Raw genomic sequence first — 26,902 nt, forward strand, 5'->3', positions numbered from 1 at the left:
TTTCCAACCTAATGGTGATGGTGTAACTTAGGAGTTGTTTATCGAACATTTACCCGATAAGTGTTTATTGGTTATGATTTTAGTCCACCAAAATGATATCTACAACAATTTACTTGGTAAACAATTATCGTGATTTAAAGTTTTATTTTATTTTGAAGATATTTTGAAATATAACTCTAACCGAAATGAACTGAACTCTCAAAAGTCTCCACAAAATATTTGCAGTGTACAATCACGCGGGAAAAAAAAAACTATACGATGTACTTCATCGGCTCCGATCATCATCAACGGCCAGATTCCGACCAGCATTTCCAATACCGGCAACACCAAACATGCTCACAAGGCCATACTTCGTCTCTGATACTCCAAACTTTAGAAGGCGGATCGATCTGCTTAGTCTGTCTATCCAATCTTATCTCAAATCCTAATTCCCCTACCGTTCACGTCTCTTACGCCCTCTCTCAGCTCTCCCATGCCATCTCTCAACCCTCTTTCCTCCACAGTCTTCTTACTTTTCATCCTCATTTTCTCATTTCTCCTCTCATGTCCGCCCTTTCTTCTATAGAAGACGAGCCGCTCGCCAAACAGATGATTGATGTGATTTACGAATTGTGCACCTCTGGTGATTGTTCAATTTACAGCGAGTTTGTTGCTAGGGTTTCAGATCGGTTGTCGTCTGGTTCCTTGTATTGGAGCCAGCGTCAAACTTACATGGTAATTGTTTCCGTGGTTTTGTATTTTCTCTGTGTCTGCTCTGTGACACTTTTTTGTGCTTCTACAAACTGGACGTCCTTGAAGCATTTTGCACATGATCTAGAATATTGAAGTTTGTCGAATTACGTTTTGATATCTTATATAAATACGATGATTGGTAGTGTCTCAGACTTGTTTATGTTCATATCACAGTTTAACATATCATTTTACTGTTGAAAAATGATGGTTTATGTTAGTTGTCAGCTTACGTTTATCTGGGGCATTATTCATTAACCCACTGTTATGTAGCTTAAGATCTTCCTTCTCGCTTAGATTGTGCACTTATGTGATTTAAGACCAACAATATGCTGATTTAACGCCAATACGCTACCCTATCACCTTAGTAGTGTCACCTAGAGTTCGTACCTTAAGGTACCGAGGTACACTTTGTACTCAATTTTCAGATGGTGCCAAAGTTAGTTTTCTTGGGTGATTAGTCCATTGAACCATTCATGACTATTTTTCGCTTTTCCAGAGACATTTCCAATTAAGTAGCCTAATTTTCAGCTGACGTTTTCATGCTTTAGCTACATTGCTTAGGTGTTCTATTGGATAATCAGAAGAATGATCCGTACAGCCATATTAAAGACAAGGATGCACTTTTGCTTAACCTTGTAACAGGTCTCCAGTTGCCTAGGTAACAGTTGGAGTGAACTCCATGATTACATATATGCACATAATTCATTATGCTGCATCCTTACTACTCGTCTTTCTTATCTTCTTAAATGCAGTGAAGAGATCCAAGGCGAGATTCTATTTGTTCTTTACAAAATTTGCTCGATCCAGCATGCATGCATAGGTAATAGCGAAGGTGGTGTCCTATATGGCCATTCTTTAAGGATCTTATATTTGTCATTAGAAATCCTCTTGAAGAGCCATCGTGATGATGTTCGCTTGAATTGTGTAGGTTAGTCAATACTCCATGGTTCTCTAACACTGTTCTTTATGTATTTCTATGGTTTTTGCCTTTGATTGTAAGTTAACCACGCTAGGATGTCAGCTGATTCTGATGCGAGGATTTAAGTTGCTACAACTAACCATGGTTGCGGATTTTTCATGCATGACTGCAGTTACATATTGGTCCACTAATGACAGAATCCTTTTGAATCATGACATAAGCTAATACTGAATGTGTAGCATAAATAATTGTCACTAGTAGCTTGCTCCAAATTGCTTGAATTCTTGAGTTATGCAAGTCAATAATCATGTGATCATGGATTTGGATAATTACCTCAAGATTGCTTGTTTTATTCATGAAACTGAAACTCCACTTTTGCAACATGAAATGATATATCATTGACTTCTTTCAGAAAAATTTACGAAATGTCACCTGAGCATATGAAATTCTTGCGTTTGCTATTTAAAACAGAAAACAACGTTGTTTGTTGAGCTACACATAGGCTTCTGCTACTTGTTTTCCCCAACTCTCTTTGTAATTTTGGTTCTTTTTTTGTGCTGGAAATTTTCAAACGAGTATTATCTTATAATGCCCGCGAATCCGTGGTTTTACTTGGCATGCCAAATGGTAGGAGTTAAAGTCATGACCTGTAGGTTATCATAAGGGAGTCCCAACCCTTTGAACAAGCCCAACTGGGCAACAAGTCAATACCTACTAGTTCCATATTTGTTGCATATTGTTTGAATCCACGTGCTCTATTGTTTGCTCCATGAACTTTCAATAGACAATACATATATGAAATCAATCTTTACTTAGTTATCGTTATTACTTATATCTCATCAAATAACATTTTTATGTTACTTCTGCAAAGCGCTATTGTCCGTGCTTGCACGAACAGGGTTCTTCGAGAATGCATTTGAAAATGATGTGACATTTTCCCTCAAGGAATACCCTGAAGCAGATAACTTTATGGAAACAACTGAGCATGAACTACAAAAGACTCCTTTGAATCTCTTGTTTGCTGAAGCCATAAAAGCACCTCTGCTTTCTTCAGATTGTGAGGTTCAAACCGCCACATTAGATTTGATAGCTCTGTATTTGTCGTGTGGAGGTGTTTCAGAAAAAGAGGTCCAAGTTCTGGTTGAGGAGAATATTGCTGACTATGTTTTTGAAATTTTAAGATTGTTGGGTAAGTTCAACATTCTTTGATCTACTCATTTTGCTTAGGAATATAACGGGTCTGTTCTGTCACTCAGGTCTCATTTCCAAGACTTGATTAGTAGATTTCATAAAGAGAAAGGAGTAAAATATTTTATTGGGTCACTCAAGTCAGTGGTCAAGCCTTCTCACGAGAACCAACTTGGTTGTCACAAGAAAATAGTAGAAATAAAATTATGTCTACATTCTGCAGCTTTCTAGCTGGTATAAACTTCTACTTCTGTGTTTACAGGGTGCAAAAATGATTCTCTTGTCAGCTCATCCCTGCAGGTTCTTGATCTCTTGTCAGTGGCAGAGGTAGCTTTCAAGCAAAGGCTTGCTATTGGGTTTACAACTTTAGTTCCTGTTCTTCGTCATGTTGCTGAAGTACCTTTTCATCCTGCTCAATCTCGATCAATAAAGCTAATATCAGAATGTGTTTCAAACTGTCCTGGAATCATTTCAAGTTCCAATGTTGAAGAAATAAACCTTGTAATGACTGGGATGCTCAAGAAACATATTGATGGCGAGGCTAACATGCTTCCAGAAACATTCACCATGGTTTGCTCGGTCCTTGTAGCTCTCATGAAGTCTCCATCTTCTCATGGAACTCCAAGTATTGCCATATCACTACAAGATATATCAAGATACACCATTGCAACCTGCTTGAGCTCTTACAGGGAACATTCCTTCCAAATGCTACACTCCCTCTACTTACTGAAGGAGGCCTATGAATATAGTTTTGAAGGGAACCCCACAAATTCCATCTATATGGGATTACGTGATTGTATATTAAACATATGTGAAGCTAAACTATTACCTTGGATTTCCATGAGCATTAATGAGATCGATGTGGATATTGCCTTGGGTGTACTTGAGATTTTTCACACAATACTGCTTCACTCTGATTTCCAACCCAAGGAATTTGTTCATGTTCTTGTTTCATCCTCTTGGTTCAGTTTTTCATTCGGATGTTTAGGCCTTTTTCCTACTGAGAGGATGAAATGGAGAGTTTATTTCTTATTGAGCTCGATCTTGGATGTGCTTCTTGGTAATGACTCCGGCCAATCCATTAGAGATGTTGCCTTGCATCTTCCATTCGATCCTATAGATTTGTTGTTTCTGCTGGGACAGAAGGGATCCCATAATCAGGAAGTCTTTTGCTGCCAATCTGCAATTCTGCTAATACTATATACCAGCTCCTTGTATGATGACAGGTAACAAAGTCTTCATTTTGACACTTGTCATGATTACTTTCCTTTGGCATCCTTGGAACTGCTCTGACATTTTCTTGTTGATACGATTACCTTTTTAAACACTTTCAGATTTTTTAGAAAAAAGAACGAATGATTGTTCAACTTATATGGTTATTTTCTGCAAGAAGAAAAAAAGAAAATGTTTCTGTGAATGCCAAAATGTTATTACATCCTTAATTATGGTGTTTAATTGCTTAAAATGTCTTCCCCAAGGCTTGCAGATGATAGGATGGTATTAGCTTCTCTGGAGCAATATATTTTACTTAACCAATCTGAAATCTTAGGTGGGGTTGTCGAACCACTGATCATGCAAGTACTCGTAATTCTGTATGGCCTTTATAGGGGTCTGGCCAAGATAAATTACCAAATACCATATAGTCCAGAAGCTGAAAGTACCCTCTTCTATATTGTGGCAGAAAAACAATGTGAACTTCTTTTTAAAAGAATTCACACCACATCACTGAAATGGTTGTTTCAACAAGAGAGAATTTGTAAATATCTATCTAGCGAGGTTTTAAGGTGGTGTAGGCATTGTATTGTCTATGGAAACCAGATTGTTGACTGCAACGATACTGAAACCGTAAAATTTAGAGAACTAGCTGAGTTGGTAGCATCTGGAGATAATTATGCAGCCAAACTACTGGTATGTTTATTGAGAGAGCTTGTGGAAGAAAGTGGACAAAAACATGATATCGTTCTATTATTAAATACGATTGCAGCAATCACCGCGTTATTTCCAGCTGCTTCAGGGCAATTATCCTTGAATGAAATAGCCTTTGCAATCCAGGATCTTTATAATCAGTATTCTTCTTCTGCAGAGATATTCAATGTTACTTGTCAACTAGTTTTTACAATATTACATTCAGTTAACTCGGAATCACTTTCTGACAATGAAGCCTGGATTACAGTATCAACAAAGGTAATCTAACTACTTCCTTCTTCCAAAATTAATGTCCATAATGAGAAAGGCATACAGTTTTGAGAATGTGTAATTATTACACTTGTTAATTAAGTGACGGTTGGAGTAATGAATTTCTTCAGTAAAATTAAGGAGGAGGCGCTTGCTTCTAAAAGTGGACACTTATTTTAGAACAAACTAAAATACAAGTACAGAGACTTATTTTGGGACGGAGGATGTATTGGTTAAGCTTCAATACGATCCTAGTTATGGAAACGAATCTAACCTTGCTTCTTTTGTAGTTGATGCACTACCTGATCTCGACAATTACTGAAATTGGGTACACTCAGGAAGCTCTCCTAGTTATGGGCATTCTTTCCCTGATTTTGCATCACTCTCTTCATCAGAAGCTTGTAGAAGCTTCCAAGACCATCCTTTTGAACATTCCATTGATCTCACTAGTTAACAAACTGATCCATGAAGCCTGTTTAAAAGGATCTGCATTATTTGATCATGATGAGACAACTCAGACCGGAGAAGGCCTGATATTTTTGCTCTTATTAAATTACTTTTGTCACAAAAGGTTAGTTTCCCTGTTATATAGAGGACAAAATGCAATAAAATTTGGTTTAGTTTCTATCGAGTATAATGAAGACTTTTTTTTCAACCAATGTAACAAAGTTTCAAATTTTCATGTTTTTTACCCAGATCCATGAGCTGCTAGCCTGCTAATCTTGTAACATATGAGGACGTGGGTGTCAAGTATATCATTCATGTTGTGTAGCCTTTCCAAAAACATTTCATAAACAAGTATCCACGTTATCAACTTTTACAAGATCTGCAAGTTACCACTCAACAGTGGTAAAAATAGTGGGAAAAATGTAACTTTGTAACATTGACAAAAAATTCTTCGTTTCACTAAATAAGAACTAAACTAAACTTTGTTGCATTCTGATGCATTTTACTCTTTAATAAACCTTCATTTCCTAACTCAGAAGAAATAGAAGGATTTTATGTTTTCAACACTCTTGTTTTGTTTTAGTGTGCACGATATTCTACCGGGAATTGAAAATGCACAAAGCTTACTCGACAGTGACAACAGAAAGCAGCAGTCATTATCCTACATCAGCATTCATTGCCATGACTTAAGCAGGTTGTTGCATTTCGGGTCTTCTCCGGTCAAACTGGTATCTTCATACTGCTTGCTCCAAGTATTTCAGAGAATCACTGAAGAAAAAAGGAAAGAATCAGGAAAAGTCACACACCATTCCCATCATATACGATCCATGACCTCTATCCTAGACGGCTTAATATTTCACAGTGATACACGGGTCGCCATGAATTGTGCCCTCTGTATAGCGATGATCGAGGATTGGGAAAAACACGACAAAGAAACCCAAGTTGTTAAAAGAGATAATTGGTATCGATTGATAACCGAAGAGATGGTAATGACTTTGGCTGTACCAAAAAATTTGGCATCAAAATCCATCATGATTCATCACATGCCAGCAGCTCATATAGCAGTGTCAATGCTAAAACTGCAGCAGGTTCCTCCATGGATATCTGTTGTCTTTGATGATTCTTGCATAAGTGGTATCATTCAAAACCTTTCACCAAGTAACATAACTCACGAAATGGTGATGTTATTTCGAGAGCTTCTACATTCGGGGTACCTTGAATCTAAGCATATTGCTTGTCTAAATCAGCTTTTCCAGGTGATAAAATAACTCATAGATTTTTAAGGCTTAATAGCATAGCATTAAGTGTTGTTCATCTATTGCAGGCGTGCAGAAAACGTGTTTATTCGGATGACATTCAAGATTCGTGCACAGAGGACACGAAGAATTCGGTTATCTTCCCAGATGATCCAGGAAAAGTTTATGAGGTCCTCATAAACCTCATTTCACATGAATCATCTTCAAATGAAGGACTACTTGAAGAAATAGAGCTATTCTGCCAAACTCTTCGGGAAGCAGGATAACAAACGAAACAGTTTGAATGACTATATCTTATCAGAATCAGTCAGAACTTCCGGATTGATCTTGTTAATTCCATTCTTCGTTATATAAGAAAATATCAATTTTAAGGATTTTAACGTTTGACCAGTGTTCACATGTACTTGCGTCCTTTTTCTAGGCATCTGCAGAGTTATTGCAAGCTCCACGTGATGACGCTCAACCCATGATATTGTCTTGTTGCATGTCAACTCAGTTTGCTAGCTCTCTTTACTCCCATCCAGCAAAAGGTGCTAGAAATTGAAACCTTTATCAACTTACAACAGCAATGTTGATGCTGGAATGTACATTTGAAGGTCGATTGGTTATAAACGTGAGGAATTAGAAGTTACAAACCTTGGTGAGGACTTAATGTTAAAGTTAATCCCAAAACATATGCATATCAATCCCTAATCATACATGTGAAATTCAAGATATAACGATACATATAAAAGTTACTTGAAGTGTTTATTTTTGTTCCGCTCGAAAATGTCATGAAGAACAAATTTAGATTGTTGATTGCTTCTCTTCGTTAGTCGTTACTATAATCTGATGGATAAATTTTGTGTGTTTTGTTCCTTCTGATTATCAGAGAGTTGCAGAAATTTTAGAAGGAAAGATAGTAACGTGAGAGACAAATCAACCACCAATATCTACATATAATAAATCAAGGGGTGTGTGAGAGTGACTTTTTCAAGGGATGTAACTCTCCATCACAATACTCCCATTATTATACTTAGTTACTCCAAAAAATATAAAAGACAATATATTTATATATGTAAATAAATATACAAACGATTAAGGACACAAATTTTATGTGATTCCAACATTAAAATGTATGAGTAAATTATTGATTTGGTCTATGTGGTATGCGGAATTGTTTTCTACACTTTATTTATTATGTAGAATATTTTGGGGGAATGCACCTTCTTATGGTTTTGGTCCTGTTTGTCTATTCATTTCGATAAGTTTGAGGGTATTTTTGTCTTTTGCCTTTTATTATGTCTTTTTTCCTAATAAAATTAACAAAATAATAGATTTCACGAATGACTTTGTTCCCAAAATTTTCACTATTTTAAAAGAAACCTTAAAAATATAGGCTAAAAGGTGAAAGGATTTTCCAAATATACACAATAAATTTATATGATATAACAAAATATATGGTTAAAAACTTTGTTTCAAAACAGTTAAAATAACATCAATATTAAATATTAAAAATACATAAAGTTGGTATAATGTTTTTATCATTATTTTAGCTACATAATTGATATTTTATTGTTTTTTTTTTCAAAATATTAAACATTGTGAAACTCTTTAAATTAATGAGTTAGAACCACCAAATTTTGATAATTGTTGATTTATATATAAATTAATACTTTATAAATTTATAGATGCATTTATAATCAAGTAAATATTTTTTTTAAGGAAATGCCAATTTATGGAACACCAATCTTCCATTTTTTTTAATTAACTTGGATATCCAACCCGTTATACGAGCCGACTAATCCTAGGACGACCACCTGTTTTGCAGATAGTCCGGAGTCACTGCATTTGAATTTCTGTGGTCACAAGGGGATTTTTATTTTTCCTTGAATTTGAACCTGAGATCTCCTGATACTTTTGATCTTTGAAGCCAAGTTCAAACCAATCAGACACCACCCTTATGGTTCCAATCTTCCACTTTATGGATACTAGAAAGTATTTATTATTTAAACACAAGACTTGATCATGCATGCTACCACAACATGGTTTTTCATATTAAGGTGAGGAAATCAACAATGACGGATGAAATTTGTAGAAAGCACAACAAGGATGTGTGACTAAAAAGCAATTGCAAGAACAATATGGTTTTACAAAGTGAGCCATTGCAGCCATGTTGAATGATGAACAAAGAACTGAGAATCGTGTCTTAATGATGATGATGATGATGAAATTGTAAAACTCTTTCTGCCAACGAGACTATTAAAGCGGCAATTACATTGTACAATGTCTTGTTGAGCTATGAGAAAGCAAACACCAAAAGTTCTACGAAAAATCAGAGGTGAGATTTGATGTAATTGTTTCAACAAAAAACACAAAATAAAGTTGAGTCATTTTTCCGACAAGTCTTCATAAATCATTCATGTATTATGTAAATACATCATAATTATCGATTTAGGATCTATTTGAGTACCCAGTGATGTATTGCCTTATATGTCTTAACGAATTGTTAAATTGATACGTTATTCTAAGTTAGGACCGACCAAAATATTATATACGAGACATTATTAAATAATCAAATATTAATTAATGGAGTTTCAACCTTGGTTTTCAAAAATCATGAATTGTAATGGTTTTATTTATTTGGATGATAATATTAAGGGGTGTTTAGAATTGCTTATTTGAAACAACTTATACTTTTCTACAAAAACACTTATCAACATAATATAAATCAGAAGGGTTTAACTTCTTCAAAAACTTCTTATTACTGGTTTGACATCGGTATAAGTTGTTTATCCAAACATTAAAAATGCTTATTACCGGTGTCACACCGGAATAAGTCAATAAATTGTTTTTAAGCAATCCCAAACTGAAATTTGTTCTAAATAATATGACTTGGGATTAAAAACCACAAATTAGACGAGGTGATTTTATATGACATTTCAAATAGATAACTTATTTATGTTTTTAAAAATAACTAAAGCGGTAGTTAATGTAGTGAGATACATTTCGATTTTAATGTTTCATTTTATTCTTTGACTTTTTTGATATAATACTGTTTTATGTGGTTTTGAGAAAACGATAATGTTTTTATTTCCGAATAAAATATAAATTTAAAGACATGATAAAAATTTGAATTATATATATTCATATTGGTATCCAATTAACTATTTAAAAGTTCTTGATTTTTATGTAATTTTTTTAATTCAATTTTTTGTCATAACTTAATTTAGGTTTAATAATAAAGTAATTTATTTTTTTGTTTAATAATATAWTTTTTTATAAARATAATAATTAARTATTCTRTTAKAAMTCAATGAYTATCMTAATTATATTTTAGATTTTTTATATTTTAAATGAGATGTTTATTTGAGTTGGTTACACGAATTTAAAAATTAAGCTTTAATAAGTTGTACTTATGCATAATTTAATTGTAATCTTGAATTTCAAATAATATACATGAAAAAAACAAAAGTTCATGCATAAAAAATGATTTTTAAGAGTTTTTATCAAATGTTTTATAATATAGTATAGATTATGAATGTTTTGGTTGGTGGACGGACGAGATTGGATTGTATTGAACTGGATTAGTTGTTTGTTTGGTATTGTAATACCCAAGGTTTTAAAAAACGGAAACGAGCCTCGAGGCATTTTCCCTTAGGTACGTGAGACGTAAGCCCCATAATAAAAAAAAAAAAACATAAATACATAACACTTAACAAAAACAAACATAATTTCATATTTACACCAGACCGTGACATCATAAAACACAAAATCATGATATATACATACACATACACAAACATATATATATATATATGTATATGTATATATAGTTACACTTGTATATATGTATATATAGTTACACTTGTAAAAACCAAAATAATGGGAGGAGAATGAGATAGAGAAATACGTTGTACTTCTTTGACTAACTTTAAGGTTTTACCTTTTTATTAACAAAAAACAAGCACGTCTCTTCAACACCCACTGTATCATCTCCTTTGCCCATGTTTCAAGCAACCAAAACGGACGATTCAGCCAGCCTTTAAATACGTTCTTTGGACGTCTCGCCTTGAGGTGCACCTCAGAACGTACGTTTCTTAAACCATGGAAATAACCTCCTTATACCCTTGTAAGGATTAATGATCAATAGTTTAATCTGACCTTTTGCTTTGACGCCAATTAAATATGCTATAAACTTTACGAAAGCATATACTACAACCAACACTTTTTTTTAATGGTGGTATAATTCTTCTGTACTCCATTCAAGATGTTGATGCCTTAGTGTATGGCATGAAAAACTCGACCAATGGTCTTGGTTTGTACACAAAAATTTACAATGGGTCAAAATATGTTTTTCTTCTTGCATCTTTAGCTACAAAGTAAGTGTATAAACTATAATATATATATATATATATATATATATAAACTATAATATATATATATATATATAGAGGGAGAGAGGGTTCATTCATGAGACTTAAATATTTTAGGAGCACAAAAACCACATTTTTATAAGTATTATGAAGAATAACATGATAAAATATTCATGATAAATAATCTTTATCATGAATATTTACAAAATAGATGGTTCTTGGGTTCCTAAAATATTTAAGGTTTCTAAATGAACCTTCTTGGGTTCCTAAAATATTTAAGGTTTCTAAATGAACCTGCCCACATATCTATACTATATTGTAAAACATTTGAAAAAAACTTTTAAAAACCATTTTTTATGCATAAAGTACTGTATATTAATGCGTATTACTTAAAATTTAAGATTACAAGTAAATTATGCATAAATACAACTTATTAAAGTTATATGTTTGAATTTGTGTAAGTAACTGCGGATAAATATAATCAAATAGAGAATAAACATCTCATTTTAAAATATAAAAAAATCTAAAATATAATTAGGATAATTATTGAGTTCTAACAAAATACTTAATTATTATCTTTATAAAAAAATATTATTAAACCTAAATTAAGTTACATCGTTACGTTAAATTAAATTATAATAAAAAAATTGAATTAAAAAAAATAAACAAACAAGAACTTTTAACTAGTTAATTTGATACTAATATTAATACTTTTTGCAAATCTTATATGATATTTTCAAATTTATATTTTATTAAAAAATAGAAACATTATCGCTTTTCCAAAACCATATAAAATCGTATTATATCGACATGGATAAAAAATAAAACGACACATTGAAATGGGAAAATGTCTCGATGCATTGCACGAGTATCCTTCTAATATATATATATATATAGAGAGAGAGAGAGAGAGAGAGAGAAATGTAATATGTTCTTTTATTATATTATTAACTTGCTTGTAAAAAAAAATAGCTATATTTTTTTTTATATAGAACAATATTAAACTTCAACATCACTAGCAATCATGAAAAATTTAACTGTTGTAATATCACAACTTTTAGGTTCGTTTGTAGAGTATGTAATAGTAACGGACTAATGTAATGAAGTTATGGTACGTGAAAGTTGCGGATTTAAATCAAATATCCGATTAAAAGTCAATATGAAAACACACAACGAGGATGGTTGGCAAAATATTAGGAGGGGAGATTGAATAACAAACAACTATCCTGTTTTATAAAATTTGTGTTTAATCAATTTACTAGTATGGGAACCGTGCAACACATAATAATCTAAAGATTGTCTATATAAATATGTATTAGTTGTTAATAGAATTATCAACAAATAGTATTTAAATAATTCTAAAAAGTTAAATAAAATATAATTAGTGAAATTTTAATATATATATATATATATATATATACATTGAGAGAGAGATTTGTTTAGGAATAAAGTTGTAAAACTAAATAAAATAAATAATAATAACACGAAAATATCAAGGAATTTGACACACTCAAGAATAAAAGATATTTCACATAAATATATGTCTCCTTCAAATATTTCAACTTAAATTGATGTAAGAAAATCAATTGAAAGAAGCAAAAAAGAACCATATTGGAAAACTTAAAATATACGATGAGTCAATCCTAAGACATTGCATTAATCTAACTTCAACTTTTCATTTTCTTGCTTTGTTGTAAAAAGGAATCTGTATGGCTATTTGGATTGACAATAAATTGAGCAATGAACACTTACGCAACCAAAAGATAACTTATAAAAGTTTTGGCATAAGAAAAAGAACTATCAAGAGTATCATAAAAAATCAATTTATAATATATTGTTTTAACACATATAAAGCAAGTAAATTAAAGAAAGCCCAAAAGATATTTATATTATACATAACTAATCTCATAAAGCAAAATGATTACTTAGTGGAGAGAGAAACGTAAACGTCTTGTATGTCCAGAATTATGAACATCGACGGTTGCAATCATGTTGCACCTTAAGAAATGAGTGAATACCTTTAAAATTCTTCAATTAATTTATCATATAATTGCATTATTAAAAATAAAATTATATATGATTCATATAACAACTCATACATGATCCAGACGACTTTACCCTGCGACTTAAGTGGCCTCAAAAGTCGCAAGCTTCCATTTAAAATCACATGTGAGTTTGTACATTAACGACATTTTTCTTTTTTTTTTAAATAATTAACGTTCTCGTTCGAACTTTCCTCTATGTATGTATTATTATATATATATATATATATGTGTGTGTGTGTGTGTGTGTGTATTTCATATATTTGTGGATTCTAATTTCATTTAAAAAATAAATATGATTGAAAGTTTTTTTATTGAACTACCTCTTGATCTTATATTAATATATTTTTAAATATATATTGATATATCGAGAAATTTTGATATATTGATTGATTTTTGATGATTTTTTTTTCAATTGTCATGTACATAGAATTTTTTTTTTCATCAATACTCTTTAAGTATTTATTTGTAAATGTAAGTATTTTTTTTGTGTATTTGTTTCGTTTTATAGATATTAGAAGAGTACTCGCATAATACAGCGAGATTGATCTCGATTTTAATGTTTGCCTTTTATTTTTTTGTGTCTCGGTCGATGTTATAAGAAATTGAAAAAAAAATATTGATATTAGTACAAAAAATGACTTTAATTTTTTTTTTGTGTATTTCTTTAATTCGTTTTTTTCTGTTTAATAATATAATTTTTTATAAAAATAATAATTAAGTATTTTGTTAGAAATGTTTTTAAGAGTTTTTGTCAAATGTTTTTTTCTTTTTAAATGAGATGTTTATCCTATATTTTATTACGTTTATTTACAGTTAATTACACAAATTCAAACATGAAACTTTAATAAGTTGTACTTACGCAAACTTTACTTGTAATCTTGATTTTTAAGTAATATACATCAATAAACAGTACTTCATGCATAAAAACTGGTTTTTAAGAGTTTTTGTCAAATGCTTTATAATATAGTGTAGATAAGTATTTTTTTGGTTAAAAAAATGTTTACAGACTTAATTAGTTAAAACATGAAAGTTCATTGACTTTTTTTTTCCCAGGTTTTTTTTCCAATATTTTACCACATTAACAAGTTTATAGGTCATAAATGATGTATATAACATGTTTTAGATAGTCCAAAAAGTTATTTAACATGTTTTGAAATGTCCAATAACTTATTTGTTTCAAAAAATTGTCCAAGGATTTAATCATTCCAAACACTAAAGTCGATTGAATCTTTTAGACTTTTCCCTATATAATTTAGGACATACCAAACTATTAACCACATAGGAGGATACCGTATTCACATCGTTATGGCATCACATTGATGTTGTGGTAATAAATACATGTTTATCGTTCCTATGAAAACCAACATTTATGTCATCAGTTATAAAAGTGAACATGCCAAATAGTTCAAAACGTACAAGCAAATCTCAACTGTTAATGCAAATTAATAAATCGGTTCCAAAAATTACTCTCAACTTTATCTACAACGATTTAATAATTTTAAAATACGTAAAATCAAGGACCAATATTGAGTGTCTAACATTTACATGGTTTGTATTTGAAATATTGATTTAATTATTAATAAAGTTCTAAAAAAGGAGGATCTAAGTGTAGATTCAGCAGTAGTAAAGGGACCATTTGTGTCATATATGAAAAGAACCTACAGCAAAACATAAACCCTAGAAGGGCTTAAACACCCGCGCCATCTCATTTGAAGTCGGTAGCCCTCCTTGGCACTTGCAACCAGCAACCACCTCTGCTCCTTCAGGGTTTAGGGTTTATCAAATCCAGTCGGAAGCACAACTCTAGCAGTTCAATACAATCACTTCAGGAATCAAACAATCATATTCAAAGGAATAACAATGGCAACATCAATCGCTTCACAACTACAGGCAATCAGGTCAATTGTAAAAGCCGATACAGACCCTCTCAAAAGACCGTTTACTCGCCCCTCGATATTGTTCGACGCCAAAGAAGCAGCTGATATCGACCTTGACACTATCTTTAGCCTTGCCCTCTCAGGTATTGATATGAATAGATTGGTATAGATTGCATGCCGTCTCGAAAAGTATGTTATAGATTGTCTTTTTGATGCTGAACCTGGATTTTTCAAGTGAAAAGCTGATATTGGTTTTTTGCTGCCGATTTAACACCAAACTTTAACGTAGCCAGCAATTCTCATTTTTGAAAACTTTAGTTTCCATGTAGATTTCTGACTTGAAAAGCAGCCCACTTGGATATTAGGAATCAGGGGCATTCCAATCTTTTTGGAGGCCCTGTTACATCCAATTTTTTTGATTAAATTGTATAAATAAGATAACAAATAATATATGTTAAGAACAAAAACGGACTAAATCCAAAACGATTAACAATCTGAACTAAACATAAACCTTTAATGATTTGAACCTAAAACCAAACGATTAATGGTTTGAACACAAATAATTCCGGCTATACTTTTACATGTCGATAAAAAGACCCCGAACACATATAAATTTGGGCCCCAAAAGATAGGGGCCCTGCTCAAAATCTCACATTTAACATGCCAAGGGCCGTCCATAGGAATGTTGAGTATCACCGTTTGTACTCAAAAGGATAATTTTACTAAGATATTCAAAAGTCGATTGTCTCACAATTACGAATTTAAACCAGTGTAGTCTAGTGGAAGTGCTCAACTATTGGACGTTCAATTTTGCTTTGCATTTTAGGATTGTCGAGTTTTGGCAATTGGAAAATGTTATATGTGAAACTAATTTATTTATTAGTATTGTGATTTTGGCTGATCAGAAAGTTGGTTTCTGACATTCAAATGATCAAATCTTTAATTCTTGGTCTAGTTATTGATATAAATTGTTCTACTTTTTGTTATTAAAGCGTAAGTCTGATCTACTGCATGATTGATTGGTTTATGCCTAATCAATGACTATGCTTTGATCATGTTTTCAACCGTCTCACACCTGTATTTAATCTAACCTTTTAGAAGCTCTTGGTGTTGCACATGATGAAGATTATTATTGCACTATGAAGTTCAATGACACTGCTAGTTTGAACAATTTGAGATTTGGGCTCTTTAGTCAAATTTTCTGATTCCTGGTCCAACCATTGATGTAAATGTTTTTTGTTATGTAATTAAAACATACGTTCAAGTAAATGATATAATTTGTCATGGGTGGAGGAATGCTCAGATCAATGTAATTTAGTAGCTGAAGTGTTCAACTGTTGATTTTATTTGGACTACCAGGATTTTTCACTTTGAGAAATTAAAAATAATTGTTTATTAAGCCAGAAGGTTCTATATTTTAGCAAATTTGAGTGATTTGAGTTTTGGCTTTCTCAGGGTTGGAGGTTCTTGTGAGCCTAGATGAAAGATTTGGGAACTACAAGAATGATTTGTTCACTCACAAGAGTAGGGAACTGGATAGGGAACTGTTGGGCATTGAAGACAATAACCATATCAATGCTTCAATTAGTTCTTATCTGCGGTTGCTGTCGGGACATTTTATGCTACCTTCAGCACTTAGGACACTCGAATATCTAATACGTAGATATAAGTAAGTATCAGCACTTATACGTGATCTTTTCATGTCCTTACCAGTTTGAGTTTTAAGTTCTCTTATATGATGCTGTTTGAGTCTATTGTTAGGATAAGGCTTAGTATGAAGAAGAGTTATATTTTTTACCTGCTACTCTTGTTTTTATATTAACATATCTATTCACGTGTTCATATACATTTTATCTATAGGATCCACATGTACAACACAGAGGAGCTGATTTTATGTGCTTTACCTTACCATGATACACATGTTTTTGTTCGGATGGTGCAACTTCTTGACACAGGGTAAGAAATGGGTCTCTTTTCACTCCTCTTCTTGTATTGTTCTTTTTTCCTTTCCGGAAATTTGTTACCATTTGAGTGTTTATGTTGTGGTTACCAACTTGTTGTGCTCTAGCCATGGTAAATGGAAGTTTCTTGAGGGCGTCAAAATTTCTGGTGCTCCGCCGCCTAGGAAGGTTATTGTGCAGCAATCAGTGCACGATATGGGGGTCTTGGAGGCCTTATGCAACTACGTAAGTCTTTATACCAATGTTTACGTGTTAATAGGAACATTATCATAGATGGATCATAGTTTCTTATTGCAAGTTTCTTTTGTTTAGGCCTCACCTACAAAGAAGCTTCAACCAACAAGACCTGTGATAAGCTTCTGTACTGCTGTTGTTATAGAGGTTTTGGGCTCCCTTGCTGTTATTGACACGGATGTTGTAAAGAGAATTCTTCCATATGTGGTTTCAGGGCTTCAGACTCGTTCAAAAGGAAACATAGATCACAAGGTGAGATAGAGAATATGTACTCGCTAGTACTCCAGTTATCTAGTACTCCCCATTCCAAAAAAATGCAACACTTATTTTTTTGGGTTGTACTGGAAAAATGTACAACATTCCTTTCTCAGGGCGACTTCTCAATCAGTCAGTAATGATTACTTGATATTGATAACTTCTATCTTGGTCCACAAGTTTCCTCTATTTTGTCTTCATGAAGAGGCTTTTTAGACATTTGACTAATAGTCAAGCATTTGGTTTAAACTATGTGCTTAGGGAAGTGGTGCATTTATTCTGGGAAGGAGGGAATTCTTTTGTTCTTTTTCTAAATACTGTAACTATGTTTTTCTTACTCTAGATAATGGGGTTGATATCATTGGTCTGTTTCAATACATTATGGCATTTCTGAAAGTTAGTTCATTCTTTATGCAGGAGAAGTTGTTTTATTTGGCTAACATCAATGATCTGAAATTTCAATGTTGCAGCTCAATGTTGCCATTTTCAAAATTTGATATAAACGTTTCATATTGATAATATCAGGGCAGTAACATCCTTCATGCGTGATCTTTTTTTTAGTTCTAGTTGATGGTGATTCCACTTGGAGATCACATGAGATGTTTTAAGGGGTGAGGACAGAGCGTTCTTGTCTTGGTATTTATCTGAATATGTACACCGTTCCAGTTTAGATGCCTCAATTACATTGCCCAAAATTTGAAGCTTAAGAGATGTCCATTAGTTTAACTTGAGTTATATTCTTTACCATTGAGCTGAGTCTCTAGTCTGAAAGAAAGAGTGTAGAAATCTGATTGCAGAAGGTACTGATGGAAAATAGGATCTTTCAGAGTATGGGACATTGACTAGTGAACCCCAAAATTGAAAAAATGCATCTAAAATGCAATGGAAGTAGTATTCAACTTCTGTACCGGGCTTGTTTTCTATTTCATTATGGTGCCTAGTGAAGAGCTTGGCGTGTGAAGTATTACTGTTGGTTTGTTGTTAAATTGTCTTGCTAATCAAGTCAAGTGCTTGTCTTGATGACCTTAAGTCTTTATGTGAATATTTGGATGCGGGTTTAAGGTTACGGATTTTGTTTATTTGGTTTCCATAAATTGGTAGCAACGTCTATTTTATAGTACTGAATACTGATGCATTTAATTGTTTTCCTAACAGGCTGGGTCTTTGATGATTGTTGGATTACTAGCTAATAGATCAGCATTATCTCCTGATCTTGTCAAAAGCTTGATCCGCTCCATTGCCGATGTAGCTCGTGAAGATGCAGAACAATCTACTGACTTGCAGATGTTTCGTGTGTCAATAATGGCCTTGGTCAATGTCGTACAGGTATTCTTGGCTTGCAAGTTAATCTACATTATAATTGAACAAGCAAGAAGCAGTCCTAAAGGCAACTCATCTTCACATATGTTTGCTAATACATATTTAACGTTTTAGTGCTCTTCATGGCATTGCATAAAGTATACCCTAGTGTATAATATATGACGTTGTTTCTGTTAATAGGGCAGGGTTTCACTTATTCATGGAAAAACTAGTGGTAGGGTAGCAGTTGGAACACACATTTGTAGATGATCTGTTTCTGTGGCCCCTTATGTTACAAGCTTTAACCGTCTTTACAAGTGTAGGTCTCATTAAGATGATTATATAATGGTTAGTAGCTGGTTTTTTGTCAATTACTGGTTAGTTTGTTCTCTCATGCCAATCAAGAAAGCTAATATTTCCAAATATGACATCATTGTTGAATTTTGTACAGCACAGTATAGATAGTAGTTGGCTAATCATGTACAATGCCTCTTCTTTTTGTAGTGTCAATTTGAGTATGCAAGGCTACTTAGACGCATGGAGAAAACATTTGTTTGTTGATTTATCATGTAGTAAAAACTCGTATTATTACATGCTGACGTATCATTAGGGTAGGAAATATTTTTGTTTCATCTATCACATAGGCATTGTAAAGGAGGATTTTTTTACATCTTCATGATACATTTTGTAGCTTATGTTTATTGGACATTAATTTATGGACCACTACTTATCGTTTTGCTGGTGCATTGAAGCAGACAAGCAGTTCTATACTTCTATACATCTCTTCCTATTTCCCCCAAAACATTAGAAACAAACTTATTTTACACCAACAGTTTATTGCAGTTCCGTACATAGATCTTCAGATGATGACCCCTCATTAATGTTGTTTGACTGCAAGCATTATTTCCGTACTAACATGTCAAGTCCTGTTGTTTGAGTTTGTTAATTTTTCTTACACTGTGAATGAACAGAGTATTTATTAAAAAACCTGGTTTTGCATGTTTCATGATAAAGTATTATTTAAAAACGAGTAGGTAAGCATAATACTCTTATCATGTTGTTTCTGTATGTAGGTTTGTTATGTTGCAACTTTATGCAGTTAATTTACACCCACGTTGTTTATATGCCAGTTGCAATCTGTGGCAGTGCTCCCAAAAAAGGTTGTGGATATCTTGAAGGACATTAGGTATGCCCCAGAAGCTATATATATATAAAATGTCAAAGACAGTCTAATGTGTTTTAACTTCTTTTTTATGCCTTTTTCTTTTACTTTGTTTCATGAGCATGGTTTTGGTTTTGTGATGAAGTGATCTTTCTGGGATTCTTTCTGGATTGACCAAGGAGTTCAACATTGACAAGTTTCTGGCGGTCTTTCTGGAATCCTTAATGGAGCATAGTGCTGATGATGATCAGTGCCATCAAGTGCTGCTTTCCATGATAAAGACCATTCCTATTAATGCTCTAGTAGGCCGTCTAGTTTCAAGACTTCTTTCTACCTGCATGAAGTCATCCAAGAAAGGGAGCAAAACATCATCATCAGCACCAGGTTGGTTCAGCAATTCCTGTTTGCTATTTTTCTCGTGGTTAAGCTTGGATAGGTTTAAGTGCAAATGTAATTTGAATTTTAATTAAGAAAAAGCTTTGATTGATTTGCATAGTAAGATTGTTGTCTATGTTCCATTATCGACAAGTGGTTGTTGTTTGCCTGCTCATTTTTGTTATTTTGGAATGACAAGTATCAGGAAGCAAGGTGAAAGAAATATTGGTTTCCATCAATGAACATTATATGTTGGAATTACGTGAAGCTGTTCAAAGTTTCTTAGAGGTTTGTTGTTTTGCTGGATATTTTTTTGTGATTGTTTTTTTTTTGGGTCTACTCTTTTTTCCTCTTCAATGTTCTAAATTGGGTTTGAATCCCTCATCCTTCTAGGATCTTGAAGGGCAACCCAAGAAAGATAGTTCAGCATATGAGGTCCTCTGTAAGACATTAGATGGAGGCTTGGACTCGTCATTTGCATTATCTGATTCAAAGATTTGGTTTGGACTGGAACATCCACAGGTATATTTAGTAGGAATTCATGAAGCAGACCTTATTGCTCCCATACATAATATTGCATATGCCTGGCTTTTGTTGGCTTGTATAACTTATCATAATATACTGGATCCCATTCTTCTGGGTAATGGTCTACTTATAATTCATTTTTCTACAATCTATTATGTTCGCATAATGTCAGGCTAGGGTTCGGAGGGCTACTGTTGTGAGTTTGGGTGCGGATCCTGTTCTTAGAGACAAGGCTGTCAATTCACAGGTGATATGTTAATATCTGTAAGCAATATACATCTTAGATTTATGTTTGCAGCACTGTATCTTGAAGCCGAGTTTTCAAGTCTTTGTTAATTTATGTTTGACAGTGCATGGATTCTATCTGATTGAGACATATTCCATTTCTTGGACTTGTATGGCGTTACTCGTTGTTCTTAAAGAATTTATCCAGATGCAAAATATTGCTTAAAAAGACGTTATTTGTTGTTTGTGGATCTGTACACAAATTTTCATTGTTGTGAATTATATAACACAATCAGGAGATTGATGGGTGACTTGCTTGCATTGGATTAGATAACAAATTTTCAGTGTTGTGGATTTTATAACACAACTAGTTTTCTCTCTTTAACCAAACGCTCAAACTCAAGCACACCGGTGAATGATGTGTTCGGTTTAACTTACGTCAACCATGTCTTTGATAGGATATGTCCACATCTACATTTTCTTGGTACTTGGTAGGAATATCAACTAGAACAATGTCTTGGTCGCAAACTAGCTAAGTAGGTGAAAAGTGAAACCAATGCAAGTTACGAACAGGTGAACCCCCTGAGAACATGACATTTTCTCTCTACATCCTTCTATCAAGCCCAACTCCATTGATATATCCCCTCTAGTGTCAATGGCATAGACTTACATGTTCTAGCATCCTATTCTTGTTACGAGTCTCTTCTAATGGATGCATCCAAAGGTTTGCATTAGAGATGATCTAACCTTCTCAACCGGTGTTATTTTAGTTTCTCCTTGCTGGAGCCAACCCATCTACAACAACCATCATTTTTAACTATTGTCTTTATTGTGTCGCCATACATCCATCTCAACCCTCACAATTCTTCCCCACACAGCTTGAAGATGTACCTTTTGGTTGACGAAAGTAATATTGTTATGCTACAATTGCACATATATATTTTAAAATAATTACATTCATAATTGAAATAGACACTCATGCACACTTCACAATACAATAATACATCACAGCACCTAATTATCTATTACAATATCTGAAATATAGGTCGAGGAATCATCAAATCAATGAAAAAGAAATCTTGGCTTTGTCTTTTACTGGTTTTATGGTCCCTTTGTGTTAACACGGTGCAGTTCAAAGTTTAGATTTTAGGCCTGAACTCCATTGATCAATAAATGCATTTGCTAGCAACTCAATTTTAGAGCTTCAGAGTGGTTGCATACAATTTTCAAATCTTGACCCAAGGTCAAGCAGCCTAAGCATGTCTTGGCTTGAGCACAACCCAATTTTTGATCAACAGTTTAAAGCTTTCAATATTATAGCTCAACATTCGATATGCTAATTCTCTCTGCCTTTGCTTCAATATTTTATGTATTTCTTTTTCAGAAGATCCAAACTGTACATGATGCGCTGTTGCGCCGGCTTTATGATGATGATCTAAGTGTGGTCCAGGCAGTGCTAAGTATGGGGAGATTGTCTGAATTTTTACAATCTAAAGATCTTTTTGATGGCCTTCAGATTGTGTTCAAAAGATGCATCAGTATATTAATTTCAAGTAAGATTCCCCACTCATCTGTCACATGTCTAATCTTGGTCCATGACCTGCATATCTAAACTATAGCTATGGTGTTCCACTATGAATGGACGATACACTATGTTGAACATACTTTTTTTCAAGTTCCATTCCTCTGGATTTGTATTTACTGTGGTTGTACCTTCTGATATATGCACAACTGTTGACCTTTTAGCTAACTTGTATTTTTTATAGAGGCATCAGATAATACAACTCTAGCTACTGATGTTACCGTATCATGTCTGGAGCATGTAACTTCAAGCTTCCTAGGCGAAGAAGGATATGCAAATGACCTCGCTGCGATGATATTTCCTTTAGTTTTATTCATGCCGAAGGTCTCTCCATCGAGTCTGCATTGTTAAGTGACTCTTTTCTGCAGTGCTTATGCTGTTTGCTGATCTGTATTTTTTTTGTTTCTTATATCAGACTCAGAGTGTAAATTTGAAGGCTTTAGATGCAGCCAAGGAGTTAAACTGGCCTCTCTACCAGAGACTTGTTACCATCTCTACCCCTGGGAAGGCAAGTATTATTCTTAGTCACTTTTGTAAGCACCAAAATTGTCCAAAATAGACCTGTGATAGACTTTTTCATCTGTTTTAGATGTAGGGTTCTGAAATAAAACGAAAAGGAAATTGCGATTTTTTCCCGATGCTAAGAGCTTCATGCAACTTTTATTCATTATGTTTAAATAGCCTATATCATAAGGAGTAACAAATTTTTAGGGTGCGTTTGGTATGCAATTGGGAGTGGACGCTGAGAGTGAGGTAGATGGGTGATAGAGTTGTGGAAAGTTTTAGGGTATTAAGTTGACATGGGTAGTTTAGTAATTTACAATCTTGTCCCATCTCGTAGATTTTTTGTTCCACCTATTTTGGCGGGTTCTTTTGTCCCACTCAGGTCCTGTCCTTTTCCTGTTTAATGTGGGACAAGAAGGTTTTGTAGTGTCCTGTCTCGCCTACCAAATTCACTGTTAGTCATTGGGTTGGTTGATACAGATTTTTTATTTATAATTTCAACTAAGGTTTGGGTTTGAGCGTTGAGTGTGTGGGGGTGTTTGTATGTGGCAGATTCAGTTGTACTGCAGTTTAATTACAATTAATTAAAAAAAAACCTATTCGAGTAAGATGACATTTGTTTTGAAAGGCTTTTCTATCTCTCACGTCTTTATTTAGTTGGACTTGATTGTTGTAGCATACTATCTAATAGTTTGTTCATATGTTGAGGGCCTGCCATGGGTAGTTGATGCATTTTAAGGGTACAGGTAGCAGCATATCTATTGATATCTGTCTTTGACTTCATATGACTGATGTTGCTAATATATTGTTCTATTTTTATGCATAGACTATTGGCTAACTGTGGCCTATTATTGCACTTCGTGTTGCATTTTTTTGTCGTATGCCGAAAAACGAGGCACTAATAACCGCTTCTTCTGTTACATAATTGTTAGAGAAATTTTCACTTGAAAGCACATTGTTAATATGGATAAGTTTTCTTTTTTATATTACAACTAAGATTTAGGTTTGAGTGTTGAGTGCGTTGTGTATTTGCAAGTGGCAGATTCGGTTTTATTGCAATTTAATTACGTAATGAGAAGTTCAAAGAACTACCTATCTGATTAAGATGACATTTGTGTTGGAAGTCTTTTCTATCTCTCACATCTTCAGTCAGACTTGGTTGTTTGTAGCATATCATCTGATGGTTTGTCTAATCTACTGATATGTATCTTTGGTTTTAAGTACTGATATTACTAAATGTTGTTCTATTTTATGCAGACTTTTGGCTGACTGTGGCCTATATTGTTGTACCTTCTATTGCATTTATTTGTTGTGTGCCAAAAATGAGGCATTAATAAGCTTTTCTACTGTTATTGTCAATTTGTTACAGAAACTGGCACTTAAGAGCACATCTGCTGTTAATATGGATAACATCAATGTCATGGCAGAAAGCTTCTTGGCCAACTCTGATGAATATATGCAGTGGTTTGTTGGATGCTGTCAAGATTTGGAGTTGTCCAAGACATTATTTTTCTTGATTTTGTTGCATTCACTAACGCAGCCACAGAAGGGTAAGCTTGTCTATCTTGCTATTGGTCTCGCATTTATATACCTCTTTTGTTTTGTTAGAGTTCCACTGGTATCATATATGTACTTCTATATATTTATTTGTTACCATCCTGGATCATACAGAAAATTGCGATAATATTCATTTTTAGGTTTCTTGTATTAACCCCACAGCATTTTCTTCTTGGGAGATTTTTTAGAAGTATATAATATTTATATTCGGCAAATGAACTTATGCACCCTTCTCTCCTTTTGTGAGGTTTGAACCCTTGACCTCCTTGGAGACTGTGCTCTATTGGTAACCCAGATACCGCCAGGCCAAAGGCTTCTTGGTTTCTTGGCAGCTTTTCTCAATTCCAATAACCTACTTGTTTTCATGTCATGATTACAAGTTTTTTGGTGATACTGATTTTGGTCTACAGGTTTATTTCAATTCAAAAACTGAGTGTCATTTGAAACATGTTGTGATAGTAACCGGAAAAATTAAGCAGTCAAACGATTACAATTTAGATTGATAAAGCCAAATTCGAGATGGCTGGTCTTCTTTGCTAACATGAATACAACAAGTTTATTCCTGACTGCCTCCTAAAAACAAAGACTGCAGATTTATTACAGACTAATGATAACTGCTCCTAGAATACAGGTTCAGAACTGCTCCCTCCCATTCAATTTTAAACATTGCATGGTTGACCCAGTGGGTCCAACCAAATTCCAAAAGGCATTAAATTGCTCCTGCTCATGTCCCTTGCCACGTGTTTTCTTTCTTGTATACACCTGTAGGTTGTTATCATTACTTCCCCCTTGGTAAAACGACTTGTCCTCAAGGCGAAAACGAGGGAATTGCTCAGCTAACAGATCATATGACTCCCAAGTAGCTTCTTCCATAGGACGCTGAGCCCAAGAAACCAATAATTCTAGCACGGGTTGGCCTGCTTCCCGCACCCAGCGATGATCAACAATTGAAGCAGGCTGAACATCAATCTCCCAATCCCTTGTGATTGGTAATGGGGCAATTGAGGTCGGAGAAAAAACCATAGGCTGGTTTGAGCATGGAGACATGAAACACCGGATGAATTTTAGCATCCGGAGGTAATTCAAGCTCATAAGCCACAGGTCGAATGGCACGTTTGATCCGATAAGGACCAAAGAATCGAGGGGACAACTTTTCATAACGACGGTTAGCCAAGCTTTGCTGTCGATACGGTTGAAGTTTTCAAAAAGCATAATCCCCAACCTGAAAAGTTACTTCTCGTCGTTTTGTATTAGCTTGATTACGCATCCGATCTTGAGCTTTCGTAAGATTGAGGCGTAGGAGCTTTAACATGTCATCACGATCGATTAATTGCTGTTCCAATTCTGCGTTTTTGGTTTCTCCCWTTACATAAGGCAGAAGGGAGGGAGGATCCCGGCCATAAACGATGGAAAAAGGAGTAGYKCCCGTAGAAGTATGATRCCCGGTGTTGTAAGAATATTCAGCCCACGTTAAATAGGAACTTCATTTGGTCGGTTGTTCATGAGCGAAGCAACGTAAATAGGCCTCTAAACAGCGATTGAGAACTTCTGTCTGACCATCCGTCTGTGGATGGTAACTGGTGCTCAATTGCAGTTTGGTTTGGCTCAAACGAAATAGTTCCTGCCAAAAAGTGCTCAAAAAGATGACGTCACGATCCGATACAATGGAGCGAGGGAAGCTGTGTAGACGAACAACTTCTTTACAAAAAATGGCAGCCACACTTTTAGCTGTAAAAGGGTGAGATAAACACAGAAAATGGGCATATTTGCTCAAGCGATCCACGACTACCAAGATAGTGTCAAACGTGTTAGATGGCGGTAATCCCACAATAAAATCCATGGAAATGTCCTCCCATATTTGAACCGGAATTGGCAACAGTTGGAGGAGACCAGTCGGAGATAATGTTTGGTACTTTTGCTTATGGCAAACTAAACAGTTCTGCACAAACACCCTGATTTCTTGTTTCATTTTTGGCCAAAAAAATTGGAGAGACACGCGTTTAAGGGTTTTTACAAAACCACCATGTCCACAACTGGTGAGTCGTGACACTCTTGAAGTAATCTAAGTTTAAGATCGGGTATATTAGGGATGACCATCCTACCTTTGAAAAACAAAAGTTGGTCATGCGAAGAAAAATCAGGAACCGATGAAGGATTTGTGTGGAGCTGTTGGAGAATATCCACTGTATAAGAATCTTGTTGAAGGCCCCTTTGTATGTCAGTGATTTC

General features: G+C 34.0%; 2 protein-coding genes across 4 annotated transcripts in view; both read left to right on the forward strand.

Moving 5' to 3' along the window:
• The first annotated feature begins 258 nt into the window (after window positions 1–258).
• Window positions 259–6,983, forward strand: LOC112524889 (protein PRD1). Its single transcript, XM_025134832.1, has 9 exons — window positions 259–714; window positions 1,281–1,390; window positions 1,485–1,660; window positions 2,523–2,840; window positions 3,102–4,065; window positions 4,318–5,023; window positions 5,305–5,585; window positions 6,045–6,717; window positions 6,786–6,983. Exons 1-9 carry the CDS (start codon window positions 259–261, stop codon window positions 6,981–6,983), a joined length of 3,882 nt encoding a protein of 1,293 aa, XP_024990600.1.
• Window positions 6,984–14,819: 7,836 nt separating this feature from the next.
• LOC112524539 (uncharacterized protein At3g06530) overlaps window positions 14,820–26,902 on the forward strand; it is a 30,371-nt gene continuing 18,288 nt past the window's right edge. Inside the window, exons 1-15 of one of the 3 annotated variants that reach the window (XM_025134395.1) lie at window positions 14,820–15,137; window positions 16,450–16,663; window positions 16,855–16,950; window positions 17,063–17,180; window positions 17,268–17,441; window positions 18,600–18,770; window positions 19,874–19,929; window positions 20,051–20,289; window positions 20,480–20,568; window positions 20,674–20,802; window positions 20,978–21,052; window positions 22,415–22,583; window positions 22,797–22,936; window positions 23,028–23,120; window positions 24,486–24,666. In XM_025134395.1, coding sequence (XP_024990163.1) covers window positions 14,978–15,137; window positions 16,450–16,663; window positions 16,855–16,950; window positions 17,063–17,180; window positions 17,268–17,441; window positions 18,600–18,770; window positions 19,874–19,929; window positions 20,051–20,289; window positions 20,480–20,568; window positions 20,674–20,802; window positions 20,978–21,052; window positions 22,415–22,583; window positions 22,797–22,936; window positions 23,028–23,120; window positions 24,486–24,666 — 2,104 coding nt within the window. In that variant the 5' untranslated portion in view covers window positions 14,820–14,977. The remainder of the gene's footprint in view (window positions 15,138–16,449; window positions 16,664–16,854; window positions 16,951–17,062; window positions 17,181–17,267; window positions 17,442–18,599; window positions 18,771–19,873; window positions 19,930–20,050; window positions 20,290–20,479; window positions 20,569–20,673; window positions 20,803–20,977; window positions 21,053–22,414; window positions 22,584–22,796; window positions 22,937–23,027; window positions 23,121–24,485; window positions 24,667–26,902) is intronic. The other 2 variants (XM_025134397.1, XM_025134396.1) reach the window with 2 other exon arrangements.

This window comes from Cynara cardunculus (assembly GCF_001531365.2).
Source record: "Cynara cardunculus var. scolymus isolate 2C chromosome LG 13, CcrdV1, whole genome shotgun sequence".
Lineage (NCBI taxonomy): Eukaryota > Viridiplantae > Streptophyta > Magnoliopsida > Asterales > Asteraceae > Cynara > Cynara cardunculus.

Excerpts from the sequence above, each read along its gene's own strand:
- LOC112524889 (XM_025134832.1), top strand. The coding sequence starts at position 259 with ATGTACTTCATCGGCTCCGATCATCATCAACGGCCAGATTCCGACCAG. Across the intron at positions 5,024-5,304 it reads GGATTACAGTATCAACAAAG|TTGATGCACTACCTGATCTC; the intron begins GTAATCTAACTA and ends CTTCTTTTGTAG. Across the intron at positions 5,586-6,044 it reads AATTACTTTTGTCACAAAAG|TGTGCACGATATTCTACCGG; the intron begins GTTAGTTTCCCT and ends GTTTTGTTTTAG.